Source organism: Saccopteryx leptura, chromosome 7 (genome assembly GCF_036850995.1).
Source record: "Saccopteryx leptura isolate mSacLep1 chromosome 7, mSacLep1_pri_phased_curated, whole genome shotgun sequence".
Taxonomy (NCBI): Eukaryota; Metazoa; Chordata; class Mammalia; order Chiroptera; family Emballonuridae; genus Saccopteryx; species Saccopteryx leptura.
In genome coordinates, this window is record NC_089509.1 from 73,144,632 (window position 1) to 73,172,380 (window position 27,749).

A 27,749-nucleotide genomic window follows, 5' to 3' on the forward strand; every position below is an offset into this window, starting at 1 on the left:
AGGAAAATCCTCCCAGTTTCTGTAGGATGATGTGGCAGCTTGTGCGCATGTGCAGATGATGATGTAACACCGTGTATACAGCGGAGCAGCCCACAGCCATGCCAGTCGAGATGTGGACGGTACAGAGGAAAGTTCAGTGTGTTCTGTGGCTTGCTAAATTTGAATCCGTGACCAAAGTGCAATGTGAATATTGGCGCTTTTATAACGAAGCACCACCACATAGGAATAACATTACTCGGTGGGATAAGCAGTTGAAGGAAACCGGCAGTTTGGTGGAGAAACCCTGTTCTGGTAGGCCATCAGTCAGTGACAAGTCTGTAGAGGTTAGTTGGGATAGCTACCTAAGAAGCCCTAAAGAATCTGTGCGTGAGCCCACATCGAACTGCACTGAATAGGTATGAAACTGGGAGAGTTTTCCTTTTATTTGGTGCAGATTTCATGTTTCTATCGTCTTTTGTTGCTTCCTGTGACCAATCAAAAGTGCACTATTACTTTACGGACACACTGTATATATCTGAACAAGCACAATTTTTCTGGTTAATTCACTGAAGGTATTTTTAAAAAATTATTTCAGTTTCATCCCATCCTTTTAAAATTATCTTTTGTATATATTTTATCTAATGTACTTAATATGTTAATAAAAACCAGCAACTTTAAATTTTTTTAATTGATGAGCATGACAAAAGGTCTGAAGGCCTGTCCACTAGTACATAGTCCAGTCTGTGTTCTGAAATACAATCTGCTCAGCACTCTTCCTCCAAGGCAGGGGTCCCAAACTTTTTACACAGGGGGCCAGTTCACTGTCCGTCAGACCATTGGAGGGCCGCCACATACAGTGCTCCTCTCACTGACAACCAATGAAAGAGGTGTCCCTTCTGGAAGTCCAGTGGGGGGCTGGATAAATGGCCTCAGGAGGCCGCAGTTTGGGGACACCTGCTCCAAGGGATTGAAGAGGGGGACTAAGGCAAAAGAGACTGCTTCCCCAGAAATGCCAATTACTTCAAAGCAAATCCCAAATCCCCCTGTATTTTTTCTTTATATAATTCATTAGTTTTAATTTTACATTTCTTTTTTATTTTATTTTTTCTTTTTAAAGTTTTATTAAGTGAGAGGTGGAAAGGCAGGGAGACAGAGAGACAGATTCCCACATGTTCTTGGACCAGGATCCACCCAGCAAACCCCTTATAGGGTGATGCTCTGCCCATCTGGGGTTGCTGCTCTGTTGCTCAGCAACTGAGCTATTTCAGTGCCTGAGGAAAGGCCATGGAGCCATCTAACTTGAACAGTTGGAGCCATGGCTGTGGGAGGGTTGGGGAGAGGAGAGAGGGAGGGGGTGAAGAAGTGGATGGTTGCTTCTTCTGTGTGTCTTGAACCTGAGACTTCTATACACCAGGCTGATGCTCTACCACTGATCCAGCTGGCCAGGGTCTAATTTTACATTTCATAAGATAATCATTTAATTACTGAGGAAACTGCTATTTTCCTAATACCTAGTACAATCTCTGGTAGAACTAGTAACAATTATAGACAACATTGTTTGAATATTTACTGTGTGTATTAACATCTTTCATAATCACAAAATTCCTGTGAGGCTAGTTTTATAATTATCCCCATTTTAAAGATGAAGAAAATGTGGTAGAGATAGGTAATGTAACTAGCTCAAAATTATACAGCCAACGTGTGTTTGTACTAGGATGGAGATAAGCAGTACGACTCTAGAGCCTTGCTTTTCACTTGCCTCATAATGTCAACTAATATATAAAGTGTTCAATACATATTTTCAAATAAAGGAATAAATAAAACTTACCAAACTGAAAAAATATATAAATAGCCCAAGTCCTACAAGAAGTGTAATTTTCATTGAGAATCTCTCCCTTGCTTTTCTTGAAAATGTGGCATCTTATTTTCTGATCTTTTTTTCTGGTGATTTCCATCTTTCATTTCTCTTCTGTAATGGGTAAAAAGTAGATGTTATTTTGCAAATCTTACAAATTTTTATTTTGTGGATTAATATAGGCTGCATATAAATAACAATGTGATAAGTCAATTTGTTATGTTGAGATCTTTTTAAAAATGAATTTTCAAGTTTGATAGCTGTCCTTATGATTAAGTATCATATAATGTTATCACATTTGTTACTGTTGGATTTTATAAATTATAAATATAAGAAATGATTACCTTGTACATCCCTATTAAAAAGAGTTCTTCAGAAATTATGGTCTTTGGTTTGTTTTTTTTTACAGAGACAGAGAGAGAGAGTCAGAGAGAGAGAGAGACAGGGACAGACAGACAGGAACAGAGAGATGAGAAGCATCAATCAGTTTTTTGTTTTGTATTTTTCTGAAGTTGGAAACAGGGAGGCAGTCAGACAGACTCCTGCATGCACCCGACCGGGATCCACCCTGCATGCCCACCAGGGGGTGATGCCCCGCCCATCCGGGGCATTGCTCTGTTGCAACCAGAGCCATTCTAGCGCCTGAGGAAGAGGCCATGAAGCCATCCTCAGCGCCCGGGTCAACTTTGCTCCAATGGAGCCTTGGCTGCGGGAGGGGAAGAGAGAGACAGAGAGGAAGGAGAGGGGGAAGTGTGGAGAAGCAGATGGGTGCTTCTCCTGTGTGCCCTGGCCAGGAATCGAACCCAGGACTCCTACACGCCAGGCTGATGCTCTACCACTGAGCCAACTGGCCAGGGCCCAATCATTAGTTTTTTGTTGCGCATTGCAACACCTTAGTTGTTCATTGATTGCTTTCTTATATGTGCCTTGCCTGCAGGCCTTCAGCAGACCAAGTAACCCCTTGCTCAAGCCAGTGACCTTGGGTCCAAGCTGGTGAGCTTTTGCTCAAACCAGATGAGTTCGTGCTCAAGCTGGTGACCTCGGGATCTAGAACGTGGGTCCTCAGCATCTCAGTCCGACGCTCTATCCACTGTGCCACCACGTGGTCAGGCTGGTCTTCGGTTTTTATTAAAATTTATTTAACTCTATTGCAGACTATTATTTATTTTTATTTTTTTCAGATTTATTTTACTTAAATTTACAATTGGACAAACACTATATGAAAGTCAGCATGGATACCTCACAAAATGTAAATGAGTGAGAAGGATGACAGCGGCTCTCAAAACATTCCTGGCATAAGTGATAATCTCTACATTGGGTACACCTAAAAATGGAAAACATACCAGAAAAAAATCCAATTATTTTGAAGGTTTTTGATGAAAAATTCTGACCAAAATTTTCTGAGAACCATGCAGATATGACAACCATGCAGATATGACAAGGCCCATCTGAAATGTTTCTTACCCTGTTATTGCTACTGTAACAAGTTACAACAAATTTAGCAGGTTAAACAATACTTATTATTTTATTGTTTTGTAAGATAAATGTCTGACATGACATGGTCTCAACGGGCTAAAATCAAGGGGTTCACAAAGTTGCATTTCTTTTCGGATGCTCTAGAGATCTCGATTTCCTTGTCCCTTCCATCTTCTAAAGGCCGACTGCCTTCCTTAGCTTGCCTTGTGACCTTTTCCTTCATCCTCAAAGCAAGCAGTGCAGCATCTCTGTGTCTTTTTCCACAGTCACATTTCCCTCTACTTTGTTTCCCGCTTCCACTTTTAAGACTCTTTAGGATTAAACTGGGCCCAGGTAATCCAGGATGATCTCTTTATTTCAAGGTCAGATAATTAGCAACCATAATTTTATTTGCAATCTTAATTGCCCTACGATGTATAAGCTAACATACAGGTTCTAAGCCTAAGGATATAGACATATTGGGTGGGCGTTATTTTGCCTCCCACACACCCCTTCCACGATGTCTTCCTGGAGTCCCTTAGCTTTCATTTTTCTCTTTCTCCGATTTGCCATAGAATCTACATCTTCTCAGTATATCATTTGATTAACCAGTGTTTTCCAATTGTTGCATAAATGCTAGAGTTATACTTAGCAGCCTGCTTCTTGAAAAGAGAAATTGTACTATATTTCCTCTCCTCATAAAATCGAAAGAGGTATCTATCTTTATCTCTAATCTATATCTAGCTATAGAGTTTTCAGTAAATTTGTCATAAACTTCACTTTCCACAAAAGTGCAACCTCAAGTTTACATCATTTATAAAAATTTAGCCATAGCATAGAATTTTAATTTTCTTGTAGCAAAATTCACCAATAAAGTAATGTTCTGAGCAAATAAACTACCATAATTTTTAAATTCAAGTTACTTAAGATATAGATGACTATTTCCATGAGAAATTGATAGGAGAGCCCGAAAGTGATAAATTTGGCTTCAGTACTAAGTAGGCTTTTAGTTGTAATGAAGAGATATGTAAGGGTTAGGAAATAGTTAATCTGCTTGCTAGTCTTTCTTAATGGCTTCCTGGCCTTTACTTTGAATGCAGCATAAAGTTTACCTTTGCAGGAATGTCAGGGAAAGCTTACATTGGGAGGGACCTGACAATTAGGGTAGTGTAAATCACAATAGTTGTGTGTAAAAACCTAGCCACAGAATTTACTGTGAAATGTTAAAGCCTAGAAACTTAAATCACCTATCTTAAATCTTTACTTTGTATTCTAAGGAATTAGGGAGTCTTTTTCACAGGTATTTCAGAGGCAGGTGGTACGAGAGGTGCCAGGTTTTGGCTATTCCAGCAAGACACCTAACCCCAGCTGTCTTGAAGATTTACCAAGGAGGAAAGAGAGGACCATGCTGATTCAGTCTGTGTTACATCAAAGGAACTTGCAGAGAAGATGTTTCTACAGCTGGACCCGACCTCTTGGACATTCTTTTTTTTTTTTTAATTTATTTTTTTAATTTAATTAATTGTGTTTATATAGATTCTAGGGTCACCCTGAATGCCTCCCCCCTCCCCCCTATTCCCCTCAACATCTCCCCTGCCCCCCTCACTACAGCACCCTCCCCTCTTCCCCCTTCAATTCAGGTTTATCCCATCCTATCATCCCCTTTCCCTCTGTCCTCTTTTCCTCTGGTCCCTTTGATCCCTCCTCTGTCTCAATTCTATTCCTCAGTTCACATTGTTTCTTGGATTCCTCAAATGAGTGAAGTCATATGATATTTTTCTTTCTCTGCCTGGCTTATTTCACTCAACATAATAGGTTCCAGGTCCCTCTATATTGTTGCAAAAGGTAATATTTCCTTCTTTTTCATAGCCCCATAGTATTCCATTGTATATATGTACCACAGCTTTTCTTATGTGATTAACTGCATGGCCTTTTTACTTTTTTTCTTTTTCACTGAACTCTATAAAAACTGCGAGCACCAGGACTGACCTGTGGTGGCGCAGTGGGATAAAGCATCAACCTGGAATGCTGAGGTCGCCAGTTCGAAACCCTGCACTTGCCCGGTCAAGGCACATATATATGGGAGTTGATGCTTCCTGCTCCTCCCCCTTCTCTCTCTCACTCTCTCTCCTCTCTAAAGCGAATAAATAATAAATAAAAAAAATTAAAACAAAAGAAAACTGCCAGCACCAGAGGAGTGTGAAGGCAGCTTTGTGAGCAGAACTCCCCTGCCTTCCAGGGTACCGATATTTTTGAATTAAAGATACTCAGTCTGGTTTGCCTATTTTGATAGGCTGAATGTGACAAGCTGTCCTGAACCCTGCTTTTTCTGGTAACAAAATCTTGGAAAATATGTCCTTCAGACATCTTAGAAGTAGCAAGTGCTAATTTATTCATTATTACTATTTTCACATGAAGAGGAGATTCTTAATAATTAACATGAATCAATCAGAGCAATGGTGCAGTTAATTCAATACATAAAATTTTGCTGGGCTAGCAAAAGTTAAGCATTTCTATATTTTCACATATCTATATTTTTGGAATTAACTTTTTAACAGATAAGTAGCTATACTTTAAAACTCTAAGAAGAAACTGAAAAGCTTTTCAGATAATTTTGTCTCCTACTCAGTCTATTCCAAAAACTACTGGAAATAGTTTTTAGGTCAATGGCTGAAATGTTAGTGTGTGAGGGAATGGAAAGTGGCGAAGTAAAAAATGTTAGAAATTCACACTTTAATTTGTAAAAGAGGACTGAGATAGAGGTGAATAACTGTGAGCCAGACTCACAGAGAAGTTCTTCTCAAAGGAGAGTGCAGAACAGCAGACAATGAGCAGACAGTGGAGAATGCCTGTATTGAGGAGTAGTAGGAAAAATCACCTCTGAGAACAGAAGGAGCAGTCAGAAGGCTCAGAGTGACAGAGGAGTTCACTGTCATAAACAAAATACTCAAAAGCAAGATTTAAAATTAACCAAAACCACACATTAACAATTTGAGAAACATGTGACTACAAGGACTGAGAAGTTTACACTGTGGCTTTTATATGTCCTTGCCCCCTGCAGCTATTACTCCTAACCCCCCTGTCTCACCTGTAACCTTAGCTCCCAATTGTTCTTATCCATTCTTCTCAAAAAATTTTAAATCACGCAAACAACTGCTGCTGATACCAAATACCAATCTTTCCTTTTTCTAGAACCCCTTTTAACCAGCATCCCTAAAACTAGCTGAACACCACTTGCTAAACTTTTATAACATCCCTTCTTTCTCAAGTGAAAAACGCTCCTTTGGGTTTTCTCAGGCCAGCTGTATTCCAATATGAATACTTCCTAATGGTGCTCTAGTTGATTTTCTTCTACGTGTCACATAGAGAAAACAAAGGACTAAAAGCATTCAAAGGAGAAAGGCTGGGGGAATAAAACAGTTTTATGGTTTTATGAGAGTTTTAAAATATACTGCTCACAAAAATTAGGGGATATTTTAAGATAAATATGAAGTGATAAAAATAAGCATTTGATTTTTTTTTTATTAAACAAGAACATCAGAAAAGCAAATGGCAAGTCAAAGAAAGTTGTTAATTATGCAAATGATATGCAAAACCAACTTTTATTTTATTGGTGAAAATGCACTATATACAAAAGGCTTTAAGTACTGAAGTATCTGCATGTTTCCTGATCCTCTAATTTTTGTGAGCAGTAAATATATATTAATTGGACTTGTAATTCCAGTATGACTAAAAAATAAACTCATACATTTAGCAAAAAATTTAAGCTTGAAATATTTTCTTCTTTTTCAAGAGAAAGAGAGAGGAGGGTAGGACAAACAGGAAGGGAGAGAGAGGAGAAGCATCAATCTATAGTTGCAGCACCTTAGTTGTTCATTGATTGTTTTCTCATATGTGCCTTGACCGGGGGGTGGGGGTGGGGCTCCAACTGAGTCAGTGACCCCTTGCTTAAGCCAGTGACCTTTGGGCTCAAACCAGCAACGATGGGGTCATATCTATGATACCACTCTCAAGCTAGAGAACCCGTGCTCAAGCCAGATGAGCCTGTGCTCAAGCTGGCGACCTTGGGCTTTTGAGCCAGGGTTCTCAGCATCCCAGGCTGATGCTGTATCCACTGTGCCACTGAGCTTGGATAAATCAACAAAGCTCGTTTCCAAGACACCTGAGACAGAATACTACTTCTGACTCTCTAGCTATACTGGAGTGCAAAGCCAACACCCTTGTAGACGTGAAGAAAATAAAACAATTGAAATTCTGAGGTACTGGGCTGACATATCATCAGTCTGGAAATCCTAAATAAACACCCATTAATTAAGGAAAATACAGTGTATAAAAGAAGAAGGCGGGCTGGTGAATGGTACTCTAAAGCTCAAAATTTCCTGAAGTTAAAACAAAACAAAACAAAGACAAACAAAAAAACTTGTTCATAATTTTACTGATGACACTTACTTATAACACTTCCCTCAATTAGAAATTGTTCAGTTATTACAGGGAATTCCAAGTTGTTTATCCAGTCGTTTTCTCTCAGCTACAGTCACAAGTTTGCTAGAGTTTTTGAATTCCTCCAAAATAAATTTTAATGGTGCAAACTCTTTTCTGCACAGAGTACACTTCAACATAGAAGTGTTTGATATAATATTGTGATAATTAGCTAAGATCTTCATGCATTTTATATGAACATTATTGCCACAGCCAAATCTGTTAGAAATAAAATTAGGTTACTATTAATATTTGTATACACAAAATGATATATCTTTATATAAATAAAATTTTCTCTGTTACCACCCTTTTTTTTAGGTTTTTAAAAAAATTTTATTGTGTTAACATGAATTCAAGTATCTCACTCCATATAACTCCTTCACCCCCACCTCCTTGTCCACCATAACTTCCCCTTTGCCCCCTCTCCTAACTCCCTCCCTCCTTCCCTTTGGGATTTGCTGTCCTGTTATCTGTATCTATGTGTTATGTATATATAATTTCACTAATCTCTTCACCTTCTTCTGATTCCACTTCCCTCTGACAGCTGTCCTTCTGCTTCTTGCAACCCTGCCTCTATTCTGTTCCTCAGTTCACTTTGTTCATTAGATTCCACATATAAATGAGATCATATGATATCTGTCCTTCTCTGCCAGGCTTATTTCACTTAGCATAATAATCTCCAAGTCCTCCATGCCATCACAAAATGCAAGATTTCTTTCTTTTTCATGGCTGCATAGTATTCCATTGTGTATATATATCACCCTTTTTAATCCACTCATCCACTGATGGACACTTGGGCTGTTTCCAGATCCTGGCTATTATAAACAATGCTGCAATAAAAATGGGGATGCAGATCTTCTTTTGAATCAGTGATTTGGTACTCTTAGGATATAATCCTAAAAGTGGGATAGCTGGATCAAAAAGCAGTTCCATTTTTAATTTTTTGAGGAAATGCCATACTGTTCTCTACAGTGGCTGCAAAAGCCTGCATTCTCATCAGCAATGCAGGAGGGTTCCCTTTTCTTCACACCCTCACCAGCACTTATTGTGTATTAATTTGTTAATGAGTGCCATTCTGACAGATGTGAGGTGGTATCTCATTGTGGTTTTAATTTGCATTTCTCTGATGATTAATGACATCGAACATTTTTTCATATGCCTATTAGCCATCTGTGCTTCCTTCTTGGAGAAGTTTCTATTCAGTTCTTTTGCCCATTTTTTAATTGGATTGTTTACCTTCCTGGTGTTGAGTTTTAGAAGTTCTTTATAAACTTTGGTTATTAACCCCTTATCAGACTTATTGGCGAATATGTTCTCCATTGTGTGGGTTGTCTTTTAATTTTGTTCATGGAGTCTTTTGCTGTGCAAAAGCTTTTCAGTTTGATATAGTTCTATTTGTGTGTTTTGTCCTTTCTTTCACTTGCTCGTGTAGATAAATCAGCATAAATATTGCTACGTGAGATATTGGAGAGTTGACTGTCTATGTTTTCTTCCAAGATGTTTATAGTTTTATGACTTATATTTAAGACTTTTACCATTTTGAGTTTATTTTTTTGAATGGTGAAAGCTCATGGTTGAGTTTCATTTTTTTTGCATGTACCTGTCCAATTTTCCCAACACCATTTATTAAAGAGACTGTCTTTACTCCACTGTATCCTCTTACCTCCTTTGTCAAATATCAATTGACCATAAAGGAGTGGGTTTATTTCTGGGTTCTCTGGTCTGTTCCATTGATCTGTATGCCTGTTCTTATGCCAGTACCAACCTGTTTTGATTACTATGGCCTTGTAGTCTAACTTGATAATAGGAAGTGTGATACCTCCCACTTTCTTATTTTCAAGATTGCTGAGGCTATTTGTGTTCTTTTTTGGTTCCATATAAATTTTTGAATATTCTATATCTTTGAAGTATGCCATTGGTAGTATAGATTTCTTTAGTTAATATGGACATTTTAATGATCTTTATTCTTTCTATCCATGAACACGGTATATGCTTCCACTTGTTTGTATCTTTCTTGATTTCTTTTTTCAATGTTTTATAATGTTCTGAGTACAAGTCTTTTACCTTCTTGGTTAATTTTACTCCTAAGTACTTTATTTTTTTGTTGCAATAATAAAGGAGATTGTTTTCTTAATTTTTTTCCAGACAGTTTATTGTTGGTGTATAAAAATGCCACTGATTTATGAATATTATTTTTATATCTTGCCACCTTGCCAAATTCATTTATCAGGTCTAGTAGTTTTTTGGTTGGGACTTTAGGGTTTTCTAAGTACAGTATCCTGTCATCAGCAAATAATGATAGTTTACTTCTTTTATAATTTGGATGCCTTTTATTTCTTCTTCTTGTCTGATTGCTGGGGGTAGAACTTTCAGAAGTATGTTGAATAAGGCATTCCTGCCTTATTCCTGATCTCAAGGGGATTGCTTTTAATTTTTACCCATTGAATATGATATTGGCTGTTGGTTTTTTATAGATGGCCTTTATTAGGTTGAAGTATGTTCTCTGTATTCCCACTTTGCTGAGAGTTTTGATAATAAATGGGTGCTGGTTTTTATCAAATGCTTTTTCTGCATATATTGATATCATGTGATTTTCATCCTTCTTTTTGTTTGTGTGATGAATTACATTGACTGATTTGTGAATATTGTACCAGCCTTGCCTCCCCAGAATAAATCCCACTTGATTATGATGTATGACTTTTTAAAATGTATTGCTGGATATGGTTTGCTAATATTTTGTTGAAAATTTTAGCATCTATGTTCATCAGGGATATTGGACTATAGCTTTTTTTCTTTGTAGTGACTTTACCTGGTTTTGGAATAAGAATAATGCTTGCCTCATAAAAGGAGCTTAGAAGTCTTCCCTCTTCTTGAATGTTTGAAATAACTTGAGAAGGATAGGTGTTAGTTTTTCTTTGGGTATTTGGTAAAAGTCACCTGTGAAGCCATCTGATCCAGGACTTTTGTTTGTTGGGAGGTTTTTGATAATTGTTTCACATTCATTTGTTGTAATCAGTCTGTTTAGGTTTTCTGATTCTTCCAGATTGAGTCTTGGAAGGTTGTATATTTCTAGGAATTTATTCATTTCACCTAGGTTTCCAATTTTTTGGCATACTGATCTTCATAGTATTTTCTTACAATCCTTGGTATTTCTGCAGTGGCAGTTGTTACTTCTCTTTTTTAATTTCTAATTTTATTTATTTGAGTCTTCTCTCTCTCTCTTTTTTTTGATAAGACTGGTGAAAAGTTTGTCAATCTTGTTTACCTTTTCAAAGAACCAGCTCTTGCTTTTATTGATCTTTTGTATCTTTTTCAGCCTTTATGTCATTTATTTCCTCTCTGATCTTTATTATTCCTTCCTTCTATTTTCTCTGGGCTTTATTAATTTTTTTTCTAGATGCAGGTTTAAGTTGTTTATTTGAGATTTTTCTTTCTTTGTAAGGTATGCATGTAATGCTATGAACTTCCCTCTCAGCACTAGTTTTAATGTGTCTCCTAAATTTTGAGTTGTTTTATGTTCATTTTCATTTGGTTAAAGGAAATATTTGATATCTTCCTTGAGATATCAAGAAGTTGTTAACTTGCTCATTATTTAATAATATGCTATTTGGTTTCCAAGTGTTTGAATTATTTTTAATTTTTCTATTGTAGTTGATTTCCAGTTTCATGCCATTGTGATCAGAGAAGATGCTTGATATGATTTCAATCTTCTTAAATTTATTGAGACTTGCTTTGTGTCCTAACATGTGGTCTATCCTAGAGAATGTCCCATGAACACTTAAAAAGAATGTATATTTTGCTGCTTTAGGGTGAAAGGTTCTGAAGATATCTATTAAACACTGTTGATCTAGTGTGTCATTTAAGGGAGCCATTTCTTTGTTAATTTTCTTTCTTGAGGATCTACCCATTGATGTTAGTGGGATATTAAAATCTACTATTATATTGTTGCTGTTGATTTCACCCTTTATGTCCATCAAAATCTGCTTTATACATTATGTGCTCCTATATTATGCACATAAATATTTATAGTGATTATATCCTCCTATTGGATTGCTCCCTTTATCATTATGTAATGACTTTCTTTGTCTCTTACTATAGCCTTTGTTTTAAAGTATATTTTGTCAGATATAAGTATTGCTACCCTAGCTTGTTTTTTACATTTCTATTTGCATTAAATACTTTTCTTTGTCCATTCACTTTCAGTTTATATGTATCTTTTGTTCTGAGGTGGTTCTCTTGTAGACAACGTATGTATAGGTCCTGTTTTCTTATCCATGCAGTTACCCTATGTCCTTTGATTGGAGCATTTAATCCATTTACATTTACAGTTATTATTGAGATATATTTATTTATTGCCACTTTATTCTTTAAATCAACAATACTTATTTTCTTTTTTTTTTTTTTTTGTATTTTTCTGAAGCTGGAAACGGGGAGAGACAGTCAGACAGACTCCCGCATGCGCCTGACCGGGATCCACCCAGCACGCCCACCAGGGGGTGACGCTCTGCCCACCAGGAGGCAATGCTCTGCTCCTCCAGGGCATCGCTCTGCTGCCACCAGAGTCACTCTAGCGCCTGGGGCAGAGGCCAAGGAGCTATCCCCAGCACCCAGGCCATCTTTGCTCCAATGGAGCTTCGGCTGCAGGAGGGGAAGAGAGAGACAGAGAGGAAGGAGACGGGAAGGGGTGGAGAAGCAGATGGGCACTTCTCCTGTGTGCCCTGGCCAGGAATCAAACCCAGGACTTCTGCATGCCAGGCTGACGCTCTACCACTGAGCCAACCGGCCAGGGCCAACAATACTTATTTTCTATTTTTTTTCCCTTTTCTCTTTTTACAGCAGGCCTCTTAACATTTTTTTTTGCAATACTTGTTTGGTTGTAATGAATTCCTTGAGTTTTTTTTGTCTGTGAAGCTTTTTATTTCTCCTTCAAATTTAAATGATAGCCTTGCTGAATAAAGAAGTTTTGGTTGTAGGTTCTTGTTTTGCATCACTTTGAATATTTCTTGCCAATCCCTTCTGTCCTCAAGTGTTTCTGTTGAGAAGTCGAATGTCATCTTTATGAGGTCTTCTCTGTAGGTAATTAACTGCGTTTTACTTGAAGCTTTTAGTATTTTTTTTTGTTTCAACTTTGACACTTTAATTATGATGTGTATTGAGGTAGGCCTCCTTGGGTTAATGGAGTTCTCTGTGCTTCTTGAACTTGTGTGACTTTTTCCTGCATTGATTTAGAGAAGTTTTCAGCTAAGATTTCTTCAAATAGGTTCTCTATCTCTTGTTCATTGTCTTCTCCTTTAGGATCCCTTATGATGCGGATATTGTTTCTCTTCATGTTTTCACAGAGCTTAGAGTTTCCTCAGTCTTTTTGAGCCTCTTTTCTTTTTACTGCTCTGCTTCAAAGCTTTTGTTTATTTTGTCCTCTAAATAGCTGATTTGTTCCTCTGCCTTATCCAGCCTGCTGTTAATTTCTTCTAGTGCAGTCTTCATTTCTGATATTGTATTTGTCATTTCTGACTGGTTCTTTTTAATGAATTAAATGTCCTTTTTGACACTTGCTATCTTTTTCAGTGCTCATTATATCCATGCATTGTTGCTCTAAGATTTTTGAGCATCCTAAAAATTATTATTTTAAACTCTGCATTGGGTAGTTTGGTTACTTCCATCTCATTCAGTTCTTTTTTGGGGGAATTCTCTTGTTGATTTATTTGGGTCACATTTCTCTGTCTGCCAAATTTGTACATGTATTAGGTAGGCCTATTTGACTGAAATGTTTTTGGTGTCTTTATGAAGATGATGGTCTTAGTGGTACTAAACTCCAAGTCACCTGTTTTCCTTGTTTTAGGAATGCTTCTTGATGGTAGGATTTTCCCTCTTATTGTATGTCAGTATTAAATGCAGTTGGTTCTTTTGTGAATACAGTTATCCCTTTAGGCTGGCTGGTTCCTATGGTCAACCTTGACCATGTGTATTATACACTGTGCAATGTCTGTCTTTTTGGGTGTATTTATTCTCCACAGTACCTGGTGCCTGCTAGACTCCACCTTTGGGTGTGCTGCTTGTGTAGGTAGCTGTGTCTAGTGTTGGTACTGTCTGCCACCCACTAAAAGTAGTGTTGGCTCTAGATTTTCTTGGGTTGGCATTAGTTGTTGTTTGTAACCTGCTATGGGATACGTGTTTGTAGCTACTGCACTTTTTTCTGTTTGTTTTTGTGTTTTCTGTGCCTGGGTAGTGTGGGAGGGGCCAATCTTTGTATAAGGATCAGCTTCCTCCTGCTTAGAGATGACAGCAGCTCCATAAAAGATTTGTTTCTACCTTTCAGCTGTTCCTTCTCCTGTTGCAGCTGCCTCATCTTCCACAGAGTCTTCTGTAGTAAGAGTGTAGTGTGGGCTCAGACTGGCCTCACCCAACCAACCCCTCTACAGGTTGCACGCTTAGTGGGTTAGGGCTGCTGAGGTTGTGAATATGACATTAGTGGTATCTCCTATGTCAGAAGTCTCTTGGTCAGGAGCTTAGTATGTGTAATGTGGACTCTACACCATAGCCTAATCTCTCAGCCACTGCTAGATACTCAAATTTTGTTTCTCTCCAACAAGGTGAGCATCAGGTTCAGGTGGGGCTGACAGTCCCCTCTGCAGAAGTTCTTTCAGCTGGTGAGACCCTGGTCTCAGGGAGGAAGACTGAAAGAGACCTCTCCTGGGGCTGACTGTAGCCCCATCAAAGATGGCTAAGCCCCTCAATTAGACCCAACAATAGACTCACAGTGTCCCACACATTAAATGTCCATGCTCCTAGACTCTCTCCCTTCCCCTGTGGAATCTAGCCCCACAGGGCAGGATATCCAGTGCCCAGGCCAGATGACTGTGAAGCGCCACCCTATCCAATGCACATGAGCCACTGTGCAGGTGCTGTTCACAGATAGTGGAACTCGCCTATGCTGTGCCAGGTGTGTGGAGCCATTCCTTAAGATACCACTCTAGCATGGATTGTTAGGTTCTGAACTGATGCTTTTCACATCTGGCCCCTGGATGTGCCCCTGGGCCTTCCTGGCAGGAACCTGGTGAAGGCCAGTAGGAGACACTGTTTGTGACTGGCCCTCAGCAACCTTCTTGGGGCTACAAGCAATCCAGTGTTTGTGGCTGCCTCTGCTGGGCCCAGGTGCATATAGAAATACCAAGCTGCACTCCTAGGCTGGTTTTTACCCACACTGGGCCTGGGAGAAGTTCTGCTTAAAAGGCCAAGTTTCCATGCATCCCACCTCCTGTAGCCTCTGTCTGCTGGCTGCTTGTTGGGCTCAGTTGCTGAAAAGAAAACCTCTGCTAAAGTATACTGCCTGCAGCAGTTCAAGGATTAGGAAGGGTATTGGGTGTGGATCCACCCCTCTCCTTCAGGTGTCAGTCTCTCCAGACCTTTCTCACAGACCTCAGTAGGGTGTGGCCCCAGAAGTCTGGTGGGTGTGATGTTTGAGACCCAGAGGTGTGGTCTGCCTGCACTCTGGACAGTTTCTACTGAGGCTGCCCTGAGGTGGAAGCACCAGTCTTAGCGTCCAGAGCATGAGGGGGAACGCTCTGGTTTCAAAATCAGAAAACTGAGACACTGACATGGCCTCTGTTTCCTGGCCTCTCAGAATGACCCATCATCATGAATGGGGTACTGTAGACTCCTGAGACTGGAAAAGCTGCTTTTCCCTAGGCTGATGCCTCACAGAGGATGCTCCGCCCAAGTAAGATGGTGACTACAGTATTGGAGAAAGGCTCAGCACAGGGGTTCTGGTGGCTGTCCCCCACAGTGTCTCTCCCTGGGCCACCAACTTTATTCTTTTCTCACACTACTCTATTCCTTTCAGCTCTCCTTCCACCAGAGCCCTTGGTAAGTGGCTATAAATGAGATTTTTTGCACGGGTCATTACGACAGAGTCTGCATCTCTGAAAGCTCAGTCTCTTTCTCGCAGACAGAAACCCTGCTCTTTTCACCGCCAAATGCTGTCTGGGTGCCTCTTCTATTCCTGAGGCTGAGCACCCACACCTATCACAGTGACCCTCCCTACAGTGAGAGTCCCTTTGGACCCCAGCCACCCCTCACTAGAGTGGGACAGCACTTTCTGCATCTCTGCCCTTCCTACCAGTCTCAGTGTGGCTGCTTCTGTGACCCTTGGTTACAGACATTTTTAGTTTAGTTCAAAGTTGGTTTTTTAAGATGATGGTTCTTAAATTAAGTTGTAATCCAATTTGGTCCTGGCAGGTGGCTGTTGGAACATCCACCTACTCCACCGCCATCTTGGAATACCCTTCTGTTACCATGTTTATTTTTTATAAAAATAGGTACTGATTTTCCAGCTATAGCTTGATTATATATATATATATTTATATATATATTACATTTATTGCATTCTTTATTATTTAATGTAAAATGATCTTTACTTTCAGAAAACTCTTTGTAACTATGCCAAACCATGACATTTATTCATGTGTTAAAACAAAAATGTAAAAATTATTCTACTTTAATAAACTTAAAATGAAAAGAGAAATAGAGCTATGTTTTAATTTTCAGCCTTTAAAATGTAACCCAGAAATATTTAGAGTAAGAACAGGACCTGTCACACATATGTTAGGAAACAAAAGAAAACCTATTAAACATACTTGTTTAAATATATCTTGTTTCTCTAGCAATGTGTCTCATAATGGAATCAATTACAAACATATTAAATTAGAATTTATCATAAGTTTTTAGATTAAAAAAATCATCTGCAAAAGGTGAGAGGAAGTCTTTTCCCTAACAGTACTTCTTGACAAATAGAGCAGATATAATCTGAATCAATTTCCTTCTGATTAATGTAGCCATCATCTTGAGTAGGCATATTTTCGTCATTTGTTGCTCTTTGGAGAGTTTGAACTTGATGTGTTCCCTGAAGCAACTCATTGACTTCTGTTTCTCTGAGACCTAACTGCAAAGCATCTAATGAAAAATCCCAAAGTAAAATAAATTAGAGATACAAAAATGTAAAAACTTGTACTGAAAGTTAGCATTTTTTTTAAATGTCAGAACGATAATTTTTGTTGAATTATTACACTCACTTTTACCACTTTTTTGTATTCCTTTCAGAGCCAAATGGTCATAAAATAGTCATTTATAAAAAGAATATAGATTATTTTGTTTCTTCTTACCAAAAAAAGTCAGTGCAACTATTGTATTATAAGGGTTTTAGATTAATTTTATGATAGTGTTCATCCTTGGATTGGTGTTATAATTATGTCTTACATTATGATCTCTTCACTTCTTCATAAACAAGTATTTTATCAACATTTAAGAATAGTAAAAGAAATGGAGCATGAATACACAAAGGAGAAGTAGAGATATTTGGGCCATACTAATGTAATTAGCACTTGTTAGATGAACAAATAATAGGAGAACAGGACAATTAATTGTGCCTGCTTTCCTGTCTCAGTTTTACGTCCCTAAAAGAGTGTGTTGGTAGCCACAACCTTCACAGTTTGTTAAATATTCTTCAGGACAATCTAATAGAAACTGTATTGCTTATACCCCTCGGATGTGCATTCTTTGAATTCTGAATTTTCTCCATCCCGCTGTAGTTATAAGAAATTGTATTCAAAGTGCATATGGTTTTGATAGGGACATGATAGATTCCTTTATTCCCTGGCCCATCCCTGTGCTTCTTCCCTTTTCCCTCTCCCAAATAAATATGCCATAATTTAAATGCTAGCTGTTATTGGGCCCCTTGAGTTATGATCTTCATATTATACATTTTCTAAATATATAAATAGATTAAAATTATTTTCAAGATAATGAAAAATCACCATTTCCTAAAAACTCTCAATTAAATGCTGAAACTACTGAAAATACCAGTTACATTTCTTTTTTATATACATTTTTAAAATTCATTTTAGAGAGGAGAGAGAGAGAGAAACAACAGGGGAAGGACAGGAAGCATCAACTCCCATCTGTGCCTTGAACAGACAAGTGCAGGGTTTCGAACTGGCGACCTCAGCATTCCAGGTCAATGCTGATCCACTGCACCACCACAGGTCAGGCACATTTCAAACAGAAATTTCTGTTCCTTGTCTGAGGTGGGGTGGCAGGTGGAATGTAGAAGGATATCATACTTTAATTAACTATTACTTTGGGGGTTGAGGGCTATTTGTCACAAAGACATAGCAATATCTGCTCCATAAAAATGGGGAGAAAAGGGAAGAACAAAAGCTTGTGCTTTTGAGAACAAAGATTCTGTTAAGTCAGAATAAATACTGAAACAGAAAAGTTCATAAGAGAAGCTGGACATAAACTGTTCCTCATGGTGTAGCATGAATTGAAGAATAAAAGGGAGAAACAAGCTCTTCTGAAATTACTTTTAAAAAGTTAATGTATGAGACTATGAAAGAATATTCTTTCATGGAGAAGAGCAAGGCAGCTAGCCTTATCAGATATCACATGTTACAAAAACAATAAATAACAGAACTCATTAAAAAATAGCCAATATGAAACAAGCATTATGAAAAAAGCCTATTCAATAACTGTTATTGAGATAACTGAGTAGCAATTTGGAGAAAATTTAATTAATTCAAAATAAATACCAACCTTCAACTTCAAGTGGATAAAATGGAGAAACAGAGAAAAAAATATGTATGACATCATACAACCTAATCATTAAATATGAGGGGAGTGGGAGAGAGGATGAAGTAAAGAGTAAGTGAAATTTCAGAAAGAACATTTGTCTACGATGTGAAGGAGGAAGCAGCAAAGTGAAGGTGCTGAAACAAAGAGGCCACAATGAATAGTACTTACAGCTGATGAAGGCTAAACTATGGTGAGGTTTTGAATGGAGAGATAAAAACACTATTGAGAAGTAGCTAGGATGTCAACATAAACAGGATTTATTCATGAGAGAAGCACTAAATATATTAGAGAAGAAGATGTAAGGTGAAAAATTAAGGAGGACCCCAAGGTTTCTAGCTTTGCAGACTAAAGGAAAATGAAAGCCAATATGTAAGATAGGGAATTAAAAAGGGAAGAACATCTGAGGGAACTCTGGCATTTAAAATGCCTTTGGGACCTCTACATTGAGCTGCCCAGAAGACTGTTGATAAGATATGGAAATCACTGGTTATAAAGGATAACAGCTGGAGACATAAAAAATAGAAGACATTTCTAAGAAAATATGTAGAGTGAAAGAAGAGTACAAAAGAAACTGTAGAAAATACAAATAAGTGGAAGGAACACAGTACATTTGCATGAATAGGAAGAATAACATCATTAAAATGTTCACATCAGCCAAAAAATCTATACATGCAATGCAGTTCATATCAAGATACCAATGGCATATTTCACAGAACTAGAATAATCCAAAAACTGATATGAAACCATAGTGCTCCAAATAGCCATAGCAAACTTAAGAAGAACAAAGTTGGAAGTATTATGCAACCTGATACCTAACTATACTACAAGGCCATAGTAAGTAAAATAGCATGGTACTTGCATAAAAACAGACATATCAATCAATGGATCAGAATGGACATCCCAGAAATAAACTCATGCCTTTAAGGTCAATTAATATTTGACAAAGGAGGCAAGAATATACAATGGGGTAAATATACTCTGTTCAATAAGTTAGACAGAAACATGCAAATAATGAAATGAGACCACCTTCTTACAAAGTACATAAGAATAAATTCAAAATAGATTAAAGATTTAAATGTTAGACTTGAAACCATAAAAACCCTAGAAGAAAACATAGGCAGTAAAATCTTGGACCTCTTTTGCATCAGTATTTTTTCTGATGTATTCCCTTGAGCAAGAGAAACAAACAAACAATATATATATATAATCAGATAGGACTACATCAAACTAAAAAGTTTTCATAGAGCAAAGGAAACCATCAACAAAATGAAAAGACAATCCACTGAATAGAACATATTCACCAATGATACATCTGATAAGGAATTAACATAAAAATTAATAAAAAACTGGCATATCTCAATACCAGGAAGACAAAGAATCCAATTTAAAAAATGAACAAAGGAAGTGAATAGACATTTTTCCAAAAAGGACATATATATGGCCAATGACATAAGAAAAGATGGTCAATGTTACTAATCATCAGAGAAATGCAAATTAAAACCCCAATGAGATATCATCTCACATCTATCAGAATGACTATCATCAATAAATTAACAAAGTTAGTAAATTAACAAGTGGGGATGTGGAGAAAAGGGAACTCTTGTATACTGTTGGTAGGAGTGAAGATTGGTACAGCCACTGTGAAAAGAAGTATGGAGTTACCTCAAAAAATTAAAAATGAAACTGCCTCATGACCCAGCAATTTCACATATGGTAATATATCAAAGGAAACCCAAAATACTAATTTGAAAACATATATGCACCCCTATGTTCACTGCAGCATTATTTACAATAGACAAGATTTGGAAGCAGCCCAAGTGCCCATCAGTAGATGAGTGGGTTAAAAAAGCTGTGGTACATTTGAAATATTACTCAGCCATAAAAAAGAAGGAAATCTTACCATTTGCGACAGCATAAATGGACCTGGAGAGTATTATGCGAAGTTAAATAAACCAGTCAGAGAAAGACAAATACCATGTGATTTCACTTATATTTCTTTAGATTCCATAATCTAATAATGAACAAAATAAACTAACAAAATAAAAACAGAGGCATGGATACATGAAATAGACTGGGTGAAAAAGGTAAAAGGATTAAGCAAAAAAATACAAAGTCGTAGACACAGACAACAGTGTGGTGATTGCAAGAAGGAAAGAGAGTGGGGGAGGTAGGAGAGGGAAAAAGAGGGGTAAGTGGTGATGAAAGGAGACTTGCCTTGAGGTGGTGAGCACACAGTACAACACACAGGTGTTATAGAATGGTACACCTTAAACCTATAGTTCACTAACCCACATCACCCCCATAAATTCAATACAAATTCAAGTTAAAAAAATTAAAAAAATAAAATCCCTGCAAAACACTAATACTGTTATCCAGTATAACTTTTAAATAGCTGCAATGATAAACTTGCCTAAATAAAACTGCTACTCTCTGAACTAACCCCCCCCCAAAACAACTAATTATCACTTAATGCTTTCTGAATATTATGAACATATATTAATAAATTTTAAAGTGCTTTTACAATTCTTAGATGGGTCTAGTATAGGTCAAATAACTCATTGATTGCAGGGAATACTTTTATAATGACAGCATCTTTATTATAAAATATATAAATTTAAATGATCTGTATTAAAAATTTTTTTTATTTGAGGACTCTAGAATTTAAAATCTCACAACTGTATGCCTGACTGCAGATTCAATTTAAGTACTGACATAAAAATGATTGTAGGGGTTATGCATTAGGACTTCAAGTCTGGAGGCGCCACAAATGAAAAATGTGAAACATAAGCTGGCGGGTATCATTTCTAAAGTTGGACAAATCATAAATCCAGTGACCAGAAAACCCTGTGTAGGAACTACCAACTTGGAGAATCCAGTTAGTTTGGAAACTGCCCATCTAACCAAAAATCTGGAAGAACTCAGTATCTTTTCAGAACAGTGAAGGAAGTTTAGAGTAATGAGCCAAAGGGAAAAATTTATAAGGTTGTTTTATGGAAAAAAACTTTTTTCTAAATTTCATCACAAACTGATCAATTTCTCTTCTGGTATTTATGAAATTGCTAAAAGTAAATGAATAAAGTGTTTGTTATAGCTTTCCAAAAAACTATATTTATCTCTAAAAATATGTATATATTTTGTTTAAAAACTTCTATCAGTAAACATTTCTGAATGAAATTATGTGTCATATCAAATGTCAACTTCAGGGATTTAAAAATTATATGGCCCCTGGCTGGTTGGCTCAGTGGTAGAGCGTTGGCCCAGTGTGTGGATGTCCCTGGTTCAATTCCAGTCAGGGCACACAGGAGAAGCACCATCTGCTTCTGCACCCCTCCTCCTCTTGCTTCTCTCTCTCTCTTTCTCCTCCTGCTGCCATGGCTTGATTGGAGTGAGTTGTCCCCTGGCGCTGAGGATGGCTCCATGGCATCTGCCTCAGGCTCTAAGAAAGGCTCGGTTGCCAAGCAATAGAGCAATGCCCCAGATGAGCAGAGTATCACCCCCTAGAAAGCTTGCTGGATGGACCTCAGTCAGGGCACATGTGGGAGTCTGTCTCTGCCTCCCTTCCTCTCACTAAATTAAAAAAAAAAATTAAATGATATTTCCCCCATAATTTAAATAAATAAACTACAGGGGGTCCTTGGGTTACGATGGTCTCAACATACAACGTTTGAGTTTATGACACTCTCTCCCATGAAAACTTTACAAAATTGAGATGTGTTTTGGCTTATGCCATTAGTGTCGTACTTATGGACTATATGGGTGAACTAGTTTGGTTGCATGTGGTAGAAAAATATGCAGTATGGTGTTCAGTACAGTATATTTATGTCCTTTTCCTTTTTCTGTGGCTTAGTTGTGTTTTTATGTCCTAGATTGTGATTTTACAATGGTGTTAGAATAGGTAAGTGACTTAAGTTAGGGTATGTTTCAACTTGCGACAAAATTTCGGGTGATGTCACTGTCATAGGAACAGAACTGTGTTGTAAACCGATGACCCCTTGTACTATGAATCTTTCTTAGAACACCTGAGAGGAATATTTTCTACTGAATGACTGGCCATTATTTTACCATTTTCTTTTCATTAAGTGACTTTGAATTTGAAAAGTGACATTTAAAGTTACATTTTAAATTTTTATTAAATAGGAAGGAAAATGTTCCAACTGTTTTAAATGTAACAAACTGGGGTATAGTTAGTCGTCAGAATGTCTATAAAAATAACTTTACATTTAGAATATGTCTAAATACAAATGAACAAATTTGTTAACTTAAAATTAGTAAAATAAAGACACATACAACTTACATTCATGATACCTCGGAAGCTTGAATTTTTTCAACAAGACCCTAATATTCACAAGTATAAAACAAAACATTTATTTCTGCCATAATGTCAAAAAATATTATTTCATTTTAATTTTAGAATATGAATGGTATTATAGGATTTATATTGCTAATTATATAGGAATAAACTTAAAACTCTCATCAGTTTTCTATTATAATAGTAGTTAAATCCATGTTTTAAAATAAACATGTGAAAACAAAATATGATAAATGGAAACAAAAGGTATTTACAGTACAAAGATTTGCCAGAGTGCTTTTCCATGACATAAAGTCCTTTACAGAGAGAGGTTAGTGAGGGAATTTAGGTATTAATTGCACTTTTTTTTACTTTCCCAGACATTTCGTACTCTTAGAAATGAAATAATTTTCTGGATAGATTATTAAATGACTGTTTTCTTACGTATACCATTATAATGTATGACAGAAAAAAATCTTTTCAAGCATCACCAATTAAAATGCAATATGGCTACTTTTAAAAGTGGGTAATATATATTGTTATTATTAAATACATTAGTATTCTTTAGTATATTAAATACTTGGATTATATTCCCATCTAGTTTATAATTAATATATAGTAAAAAATGAGTCACTTTTCATACATAACAGAATGTCCTTGCCCTGAGGAAGCTAGCATTAAATAAAAATGCAAAAAAAAAAAAATCCTTATTTTAAGTATGATAATAAAACCAAATCAGAAGTTTTGAAAGGACCATATTTTATAGTTTTATGCTAAGTAGAGCAAATTACTTGTCACTAGATGTTCAATAACAACTGATCAAAACAAAAAATTTGGTAAATAAAAGTATTAGAAAGAATAGATATACTGTTTTTTAACCTGTAAACAAAAGCACTAGAAATATGAGATATACAGTATTTTCTTAATTTATTGCATGATTTTTTCCTTTCAAAAATCAGTGAGCCTGACCAGGTGGTGGCATAGTGGATAGAGCGTCGGACTGGGATGCACAGGACCCAGGTTCGAGACCCTGAGGTCGCCAGCTTGAGTGTGGGCTCATCTGGTTTGAGCAAAAGCTCACCAGTTTGGACCCAAGGTCACTGGCTTGAGCAAGGGGTTACTCAGTCTGCTGAAGGCCCGCGGTCAAGGCACATATGAGAAAGCAATCAATGAGCAACTAAGGTGTCGCAATGTGCAACGAAAAACTAATGATTGATGCTTCTCATCTCTCCATTCCTGTCTGTTTGTCCCTGTCAATCCCCCTTTCTCTATCTCTGTAAAAAAAAAAAAAAATCAATGAAATATTTTCTATAATAATATAATAATTTGTTCATATAAGTATAGCAGGTAAACAAAATGAACTGAGTTCAACTAAACAAAAAATATTATATTTTTCATATCTGGAATTCTCTTATAGATTCTGATGCTAAAGGAAAATTTTCAGATTTGATAGAAGTAATCTTCAGTTAAGTCCTACTTCTTTCTTGACAGGCTCACAGTCAAATGTTTATTGAGAAGAAAATGAATTAAAAATATATAATAAACCATATAGTTATCAATTATGTGAATTAGGGAGTTTTTTTCCTGTCTTATAAATTATATTTCATATTTGTACATAATGATTTTTTTATTAAAAACATTAACATTCAAAAACATGTGGTGCTTTTCAACCTAAATCTTAATTTTCAGAATGCAAAAATATCCTGAAGTATATTGATGAACTATAATCATTTTACCTTTATCTTTTCCCAACACCAAATTTATTTAATCTTGCCGTATTCAAACCAGGAAAAAGGCAAAACATGTAATATACCAAGATATTCCTTTGTGGAAGATTTTCATTACAATGTCACCAGCATATATGCCTACAAAGTTCCCCTTTTTTTCTTAAATGTATAACAGTTACAAACATGGATTTCCTAGAAAAATCTTTAAAAGAAAAACACGTACTTTAAAAAAAAACCAGTTAATTTTTAGAGTTAGAGTAAAGCTAAATTAATAAATAGTTTGAGCCTGACCAGGTGGTGGTGCAGTGGATAGAGCAGGGGTCCCCAAACTACAGCCCGTGGGCCACATGCGGCCCCCTGAGGCCATTTATCCGGCCCCCACCGCACTTCTGGAAGGGGCACCTGTTTCATTGGTGGTCAGTGAGAGGAGTATAGTTCCCATTGAAATACTGGTCAGTTTGTTGATTTAAATTTACTTGTTCTTTATTTTAAATATTGTATTTGTTCCCGTTTTGTTTTTTTACTTAAAAATAAGATATGCGCAGTGTGCATAGGGATTTGTTCATAGTTTTTTTTATACTCTGGCCCTCCAATTGTCTGAGGGACAGAGAACTGGCCCCCTATGTAAAAAGTTTGGGGACCCCTGGGATAGAACATCAGACTGGGATGTAGAGGGCCCAGGTTTGAGACCCCGAGGTGGCCAGCTTAAGCGCGGGCTCATCTGGTTTGAGCAAAAGCCCACCAGCTTGAACCCAAAATTGCTGGCTCCAGCAAGGGGTTACTTGGTCTGCTGAAGGCCCGCGGTTAAGGCACATTTGAGAGGACAATCAATGAACAACTAAGGTGTTGCAACGCACAATGAAAAACTAATGATTGATGCTTCTCATCTCTCTCCATTCCTGTCTGTCCCTATCTATCCCTCTCTCTGACTCACTCTCTGTCTCTGTAAAAAAAAAAAAAAAAAAAAAAAAAATTCGATTAAATGAAATTTCAAGAGGTAACTTAGTTTAGGTGATTCTTAAAGGTTTAATATCACCTACAGGGACATCTTTTTATTTATTTTTATTTTTTTACAGAGACAGAGAGAGGGATAGACAGGAATGGAGAGAGATGAGAAGCATCAATCATCGGTTTTTTGTTGTGACACCTTAGTTGTTCATTGATTGCTTTCTCATATGTGCCTTGACTGCGGGCCTTCAGCAGAAGGCGTAACCCCTTGCTCTAGCCAGCGACCTTGGGTCCAAGCTGGTGAGCTTTGCTCAAATCAGTTGAGCCCGCACTCAAGCTGGCGACCTTGGGGTCTCAAACCTGGGTTCTTCCGCATCCCAATCTGACACTCTATCCACTGCACCACCGCCTGGTCAGGATACAGGGACATCTTAATTCTTGACATCAGTCTGATTTTTTACTTTCATATTCTGCGCCTTGGTCATCAATTTGTATTATCAATTGAGATTTTAAATGACCTACACTCAGGCAAGTGAACAGAAATCTAATTTTAAAAGCTAAAAAAAAAAAAAAAGAAAGAAAGAAAGGGAATTCTTTCTACATTCCAGTGAAGTTAAAGACCTTTTTTAGATTATGGATTTTTGTTTTGTGTACTTAAATTGGTGAGTTTACCTTATTTAATTTTATTCAAGGAGACTAATTTTATTCACCAAGTCTATTTTGGCTAATAATATTTATTTAATGCAGTGTTGTAAGCAGCAAAGTGATAAAAAGATGTCTTAAATAAGCACAGGTTAGTATTCTGTATTCAGTACTTAAAATTCTTAACACTGAATTAAAATTTTCCAAGTCAACTACAAGGAGACAGTGAGGTGGCTAATTTTTGAGTTGTAAGAGTAGAATATGCAAATATTTTTAAAAATCTGGGTCTTCCAGCAAAATTAAAAAGAACTTATTTTTAAAGATTCTTCCAAGGTACCACCATTTAAACACTTAAAAAAAAAGAGAGGGGGGCTTATCAGCCTGACCTGTGGTGGCACAGTGCATGAAGTGTCAACCTGGAATGCTGAGGTCACCAGTTCAAAACCCTGGGCTTGCCTGGTCAAGACACATATGGGAGTTGATGCTTCCTGTTCCTCCCCCTTCTGTTTCTTTCTCTTTCCCCTCTCTAAATAAATAAATTTTAAAAATCTAAAATAAATAAATAAATAAGTTATAGCACTTCAGAGAGACCAAAGAAAAACTGATTATCTTTTCTGTTTTTTTAAAAAAGTTCATTCATTTTAGAGAGGAAAGAGAGAGAGAGAGAAGGGGGGAGGGGAGGAGCAGGAAGCATCAACTCCCATATGTGACTTGACCAGGTGTTGGGCAGATAAAATATATTATGCTCACTTTGTTAAAGATGGCTCTACCCACGTGGAAGCCCATCGCCCAGGTGATATTAATGTGTGTTGGGGGCGGGCTGTGGGCAGGCAGAATCCTTGTAGCCTGGGGCTTGGTTTTAGGACTAAGCCTTTCATACCCTTTTTGATGTGGGGTGGTACAATCCCATCATGCCTCAGATAAGTGACTTTGTATTAGAGACTTCCCTATTTTGTATATTGGATTAAAGGTTTTGATTTCTGCACTATAAAGTGGGGCAGACTGGGAGCTTGCTCTGGTTCCTGAGATTAGCATTAGAAAAGGGAGCAGAGAAGGCCAAGTAGAGGAAGCCAAGAGCAACAGCCAAGATGGTGGAGTGCTGAGTGAGAAGCCAGTTTGTGCAGAGTTTGTGCAGAAAGAAGGAAGGAGATGGGGAACTGTTGGGCAGATAAAATATATTATGCTCACTTTGTTAAAGATGGTGCTGCCCACAATGGAAGCCTGTCGCCCAGGTGATATTAATGTGTTGGGGGTGGGCTGTGGGCAGGCAGGATCCTTGTAGCCTGGGGCTTGGTTTTAGGACTAAGCCTTTCCCAATTTTTTGATATGGGGTGGTGCAATCCCATCATGCCTCAGATAAGTGACTTTGTATTAGAGACTTCCCTATTTTGTATATTGGATTAAAGGTTTTTATTTCTACACTATAAAATGGGGCCAGAACGGGAGCTTGCTCTCCTGGTTCCTGGGATTATTAGCATTAGAGAGGAGAGAGCAGAGAGGAGAGCAGAGAGAGGCCACATGGAGGAGGCCAGGAGAAGCAGCCAAGATGGCGAGTGTTGAGTGAGAAGCCAGTTTGTGCAGTTTGTGCAGGGAGAAGGAAGGAGATGGGGAACAGAGGTGAATAAGGCTGGTGAGGTAGAAACCTTTGATTCTAGGAAACTCGGATAAGTCAGTAGCTTTGTGAGCACTGAATGTGAGTGGGTTTTGGAGCCCAGTGTGTGTTTTTACTTGCCCGCCAGGTGCAAGCTAG

General features: G+C 37.4%; 1 protein-coding gene across 1 annotated transcript in view; it reads right to left on the reverse strand.

Annotated features, from left to right (window-relative positions):
* ZSWIM2 (zinc finger SWIM-type containing 2) overlaps nt 1-27,749 on the reverse strand; it is a 42,094-nt gene that overhangs the window by 8,137 nt on the left and 6,208 nt on the right. The window contains 9 exon segments of the mRNA XM_066346499.1: nt 1,875-1,912; nt 1,914-1,948; nt 3,074-3,158; nt 7,739-7,990; nt 16,510-16,717; nt 22,689-22,729; nt 24,536-24,567; nt 24,569-24,596; nt 24,598-24,611. Of these exon segments, the coding sequence (XP_066202596.1) occupies nt 1,875-1,912; nt 1,914-1,948; nt 3,074-3,158; nt 7,739-7,990; nt 16,510-16,717; nt 22,689-22,729; nt 24,536-24,567; nt 24,569-24,596; nt 24,598-24,611 (733 nt within the window).